The sequence below is a fragment of the Elaeis guineensis genome, chromosome 3 (assembly GCF_000442705.2).
Source record: "Elaeis guineensis isolate ETL-2024a chromosome 3, EG11, whole genome shotgun sequence".
Classification (NCBI taxonomy): domain Eukaryota; kingdom Viridiplantae; phylum Streptophyta; class Magnoliopsida; order Arecales; family Arecaceae; genus Elaeis; species Elaeis guineensis.
The window spans coordinates 90,300,155-90,306,032 of record NC_025995.2 but is presented as its reverse complement, the minus strand read 5'-3'; the positions used below and the strand labels follow the sequence as shown (position 1 = coordinate 90,306,032).

The window sequence follows — 5,878 nt, the reverse complement described above, 5'->3', positions numbered from 1 at the left end:
CTGTGATACACGGCAGCGTGCAATGCATCAAAAGCATCGTCCATCACACGATGGCTGCTCCCACAGAAATACGAACCGTGTGATACATGCCGCATTGGCCACGTGTGGCCGTCCGTCATGTGATGGACGGTGCATCGTTGTCATGGTATCAAACATCCAATAATATTATATAAGTAATTAAATCAAAGACGCGAAGGAAGCTGATTGACTTCCTCCATTATAAATACCCATCAACCCAAGCAAACAAACAACCATCTCTCCCAACCAACACCATCCTCCTCCTCATTATATTACTCTTAACTCTCCTTGCTGCCAACACCAATGGAATCACCATCCCTGGTCGTATCTCTAGCAGCCATACTAGCATCCATCCTCTTCCTCCTCAGATCCCTTTTCGGTCGCCGCCGCCGTAAGTTAAACCTCCCTCCCGGCCCAAAGCCATGGCCCATCATCGGAAACCTCAACCTCATCAGCTCCCTCCCCCACCGTTCCCTCCACGCCCTCTCGCAAAAGTACGGCCCCCTCATGCATCTTTACTTCGGATCCTTCCCGGTCATCGTCGCCGCCTCCGTCGACGTGGCCAAACTCGTCCTCAAAACCCATGATGTCACCTTCTGCGGCCGGCCCAAGACCGCCGCCGGCAAGTACACCACCTACAACTACTCCGACATCACTTGGTCCAATACGGCCCATACTGGCGCCAGGCTCGCAAGATGTGCATCATGGAGCTCTTCAGTGCGAAGAGGCTGGACTCTTATGAGTACATAAGAGTGGAGGAGGTCAAGAACCTCCTCCGGGACCTCTTTAATTCCGCCGGGAGGTCCGTTAACCTCAAAGACCACCTCTCGAACGTTAGTCTCAATGTCATAAGCCGAATGGTGCTGGGAAAGAAGTATTTGGTCAAGTCCGAGGGGGCGATCGTGTCGCCTGAGGAGTTCAAGGCGATGCTCGACGAGCTCTTCTTGCTGAACGGTGTCATGAACATCGGAGACTCGATACCATGGCTGGGTTTCTTGGACTTGCAAGGGTACATCAAGAGGATGAAGAAGGTGGGTAAGAAGTTCGATAGGTTCCTCGAGCATGTGCTCGACGAGCACAACGAGAGGCGGCGGAGGGAGGGGGAGAATTTCGTGGCCATGGACATGGTTGATGTTCTTCTGCAGCTCGCCGACGATCCCAGTTTGGAGGTCAAGCTTGAGAGGCATGGCGTCAAGGCCTTCACTCAGGTGTGTTTCTCTTCATAACCGCTGCTTGGGGTAATTAATTAAATATTATAGGTCGATAATTAATTTTACTAAGTTGTCATGGTCACGTGACTCCAAACATGTGGGTCAAGTGACACCGGGGCTTGTTTGAATCATCTTGAAACAAGATACAGATCCCTCAAACCACAAGGTTGATGTGACGGAGAAATCATAATCTACACCACATACACCATATGAAGGTGGGCCACATCAATCAGAGCCATCCATCCGAATAATGATGCACCTAGATAAGCACTTATGGATGATGTCCACAGAAATAAGTAGCTGTGATTAGTGTGGTGCACCACCATATCGCATAGGATATAATTTCTCCATGCGCCATGGCCGGAATGGACCATATGGCCGTCTGTTTCTGCGATGGTGCATCGACTTACGGAAGTGTTTTAGATGACTTTGAAATATATTTGACGGCGGGCCTTCCCTTTCGGCCTCTGGGATGATTTATGGGTCCCACAAATGATCCTATTCTTGGTGAACCTGATTGAGGGAGAGCCCCATCTTATAGGTGGCATCAAGTATAGGCCACATATCCAGGTACCAACCGGCATTAAGGGTGTCATCTTACCCGCCAATTAAGGCCTAAAATATCGGTGACAAGTTGCATATGTGCACCCACTTGACAACTGACCTATCACATCAAGAAGCAGTCAAGATATTTCACAAACCAAGCTCTAATCCTAGCTAAAATGACACGTCTCCCTGAGACGGAGATCACCATCATATGTGGCAATTTGTTATTGGTGAGATCTACGGATAGGTGGGTCTGGGGATTGAGCCAATTAGCAGGATAGTATGGGGATTAGAGAACTCGTAGCGTATTTTTCTCTATTCCTTATCCAGCTAGAGAGGTATGTGAATACCCCTTAATCTATGCAATGAGCTTCTGGCTTCCAAGAAACATCCACGGTACTCGTGACGAGTGTATCCTAGACGGCGAAAGTGCCAGGCACATACGGTCAATGCTTAGGAAAAAACCCATCCACTAACATGTAAAGCCCACAACTGCACATCAAAGAAATGATACAAAACTACTTCGGATGTAACAGCCTTTTTGTCACATTGCACTCCTAGTTCAAATGCAACTACGGCCACAACTTAATATTATGCAACATAGTATTAAAAAAAAAAAAGGGTGTTGACCAGATGACCACAGACCAGTGGATGACTATGAAGGTAATGTAGCCAACATTTAGACCGGAATAAAAACCAGACCGGTCCAATTAAGCTCCCAAGATTAATTTGCTAAGGCCTAACACAAGTTCCTCGCTCCTATGGTCCAGGACCTGATCGCCGGTGGCACAGAGAGCTCCGCCGTGACCGTGGAATGGGCCATCTCTGAACTCCTGAAACGACCGGAAATCTTCAAGAAGGCCACCGAGGAGCTCGACCGGGTCATCGGAAGGGAGCGGTGGGTCGAGGAGAAGGAAGTCCACAATCTCCCCTACATCGAGGCTATAGTGAAGGAGACCATGAGGATGCACCCGGTGGCTCCCCTGCTCGTTCCCCGGATGTCCCGTGAAGACTGCAACATCGCCGGCTACGACATCCTGGCCGGGACCCGTGTTTTGGTCAACGTGTGGACCATCGGGAGGGACCCGACGATATGGGATTCACCGGAGGAATTCCGGCCGGAGCGGTTCATCGGGAGCAACATTGATGTGAAGGGGCAGGACTTCGAGCTTTTGCCTTTTGGATCCGGGAGGCGGATGTGCCCTGGGTACAGCCTTGGGCTCAAGGTGATCCAGGTGAGCCTGGCCAACCTTCTGCATGGTTTTGCTTGGAGGCTGCCGGACGGCATGAAGGTGGAGGACCTGAGCATGGAGGAGATCTTCGGGTTGTCGACCCCAAAAAAGGTGCCACTTGAAGTAGTTGTCCAACCGAAGCTCCCCGCTCATCTCTATGGTGTGTGATCTTGGGTTCTCCCAGAATGGATGTTACAACATAGAAATAAAGGTATCTGATGCATGTTACAAGTAGAAATAAAGGTGTCTGGGGTTGATGGTGTAGTCTCGTGTCATGAGTGAGAGTGCCGAGGAGCCTATATGTTTTTTTGTGTAACACAGTGATGTTTGCTGATGGAAAGAAAGTTTGTTACCTAAAAATGAGATATTACTCCATCTAACTGTTTTCCCCTTTTCTTCCTTCTCGTGTGACCCGGCATGACTCACAAGCCTTCTCTTTGTTCGACAATGAAGGCTGAACAGAATTATATATGGTCTACATTTACGTGGGCTGCATTTTGTACTTTGGGAACACGTAAAAGTGGAGGAGAGAGTTAGTCCTGTTGGGATGGTCATTCTAAATCTTACTTTCTTTAATTGGCCATCGATGTGTCTCTTTTTTTTTTTTTTTTTTTTTTTCCGATGGAAATGGAAGTAGTCTAAGACTACCACCCGTCTTTTAATATTGTAATAGCTCTGTGTCTCAAGAGTATTTTGGTCCGTATAGCCAAGGGTACCGGTAGAAAAAAAAGAGACCACAGAAAGACCATTATTCCAGGAGAAAAAAAGGCAATTAGGAAATATGGATTAGTTTGCAAGTTATGGCTATGTGGTAGTTTTTGCTTAATTAGTGAGTAAAAAATTGCTATATGTATAGATCCTATGAGATGGTGATGTTGCTTTTTTTTTTTTGTTTATTTTTTGAAAAAAAAGAATAATATAAATATTTAGTAATATCATTCAAAAGTTCTTCCATGAGAAAAATAAGACCAAATAATAAATATATCAAAAATATTTTATTTTATAAAAAATGAATTTTGAAAAGCAGAAGTAATGCCAAACATGCTGATTTTGAGATTTTTTTAATAACATATATGCTATTGTATGTGACATCAGGTGTAATGTTTTATATTTATATGCTCCAAAATTAAGCATCATTTTTATGATATTAACCAGCAGTGAATATGTGTAGCGTAATATCTAGCCAAAATTTGCATTAAGACAACACGTGCCAACCGAGAACTCAGGTCTCACTATTTGCATTATTGGTCTACTCGTTTAATAATTTGTCAATCAAAACAAATAGATGAAACATCCGCACAAAAGCTTCCTAGCACCACACTACAAACACTCCCCATTTGTTTTGGGCTATATCTTTTGTGGAAAGAATGATTACTTCTTCTTCTTCTTCTTCTTTCGATATGCAAATAGATGATCAAGAAAGATTACATAATATTTGAAATCCATGCAAGATGATCCAATAATTAATATTATGAAAAAATATTAATTATTCATTTACATAAAAGATACCACCAAAACCTGCCGGCTAGCTAATGAATCACTGGTTGGCAATCGGTGGATTGGTACCATTATGGATGGTATGTTAGATAATTTAGTGAATCTATCTTATACAATTTTGACTTAAATCTTTTCTAAAGTCTTTTAATTATTTTTTTTTCCTTCCCAATTTGATTTGGAAGATCATATGGGATGTTTCAAATACGACATATCCAGTTGGCAACTCAAGATTTGTCTAATACGTACATGTCACCTATACGCCAGCAACACTTCCCTTCCGGATTATCAAATCGACAAGGAAAGAGGGGTGTGTTTTAGTTGAGAAACATATCTGAGGTCTAGTTCTTCAGGAAATGTATCGCGCAAAACAAAAATAATATAATATAATTGGGCTAAAAAAACTAAACATTTAAATTTAATCTCAACACATGTCAAGATCTTTTAAGTCAACTTGCTGCAGTTCTTAACAGATGGCATAAGAGCCATGGCTCCAACCTAACAAGTGGATTGATGAGTTATGCTACTTTTTTCTTTTTTTGGTAAGGGATGAGTTATGCCACTTGATAGTGTTGGAAAGTGCAGCACGGCACTAAAGTGAAATGCGACAACCAAAATAATCAGGAGATTGTCGAAACATATTCAATGAAACCCTTTAATATTTAGATCAGGTAGAATTTAAAAAAAAAAAAAATGGTAACATAGTGTGAAAGTTTTTTTTATGGAAAAAAAAAAATATCGCAGGACTGGCATATTTCGAGACATCCATCAAAAGACAGTGACCGCGCGGCTTACGCGTGCGCATTAAAATATTAAAAAAAAAAATATATAATTTTAAAAAATATTTAATAATTTAGATAAATATCACATAATATTTTTTTTTTTGATGGACATCCCAATATGTTAGGCAGTATTTTTGAGTACCGCAGAAAATTCTTTCTTTACAGAATGTTCTTAGGTCTCTAATACTTAATATTTATAGAGATATGAATGTGAATTTGCATTATTCAGGCCATGGATGCATGAACGAGCAGTCAAGCTCTTTCCTTACCTATCGATTGGAGTGGTGAGAATTTTTTTTTTCAGATATATTATGATTTGAACATCCTTTTTATCTATTGGTCGGTTACCGTATTTTCTTTTGAGTGGATTGAAATCGCATCTAGCTGTGAATAATTATTGATTATTCAAAGGTTTGATTGGTGGTTGATTTTGTTAGATATGTGTTGCTGTTTAACTTGATGGGCTGGGCTGTTAGGCAAGATTTTTGAATGGTGAATACAAATCATATTAATTACCATGCACGCCTTGCAAGACATATCAATCGTAATAACCAGTGGTCATCACATGTGGGCAATTGCACAAAATAATGTTCAT

At 42.2% G+C, this 5,878-nt stretch overlaps 1 protein-coding gene across 1 annotated transcript; it reads left to right on the top strand.

The window, feature by feature from the left end:
• Positions 1–255: 255 nt before the first annotated feature.
• On the top strand, positions 256–3,387 carry LOC105042084 (trimethyltridecatetraene synthase). The gene is given in 3 exon segments (XM_010919179.4): positions 256–679; positions 682–1,226; positions 2,546–3,387. Coding segments are annotated over 3 exon segments (1,533 nt in total). The 5' UTR covers positions 256–321; the 3' UTR covers positions 3,176–3,387.
• Positions 3,388–5,878: the final 2,491 nt, after the last annotated feature.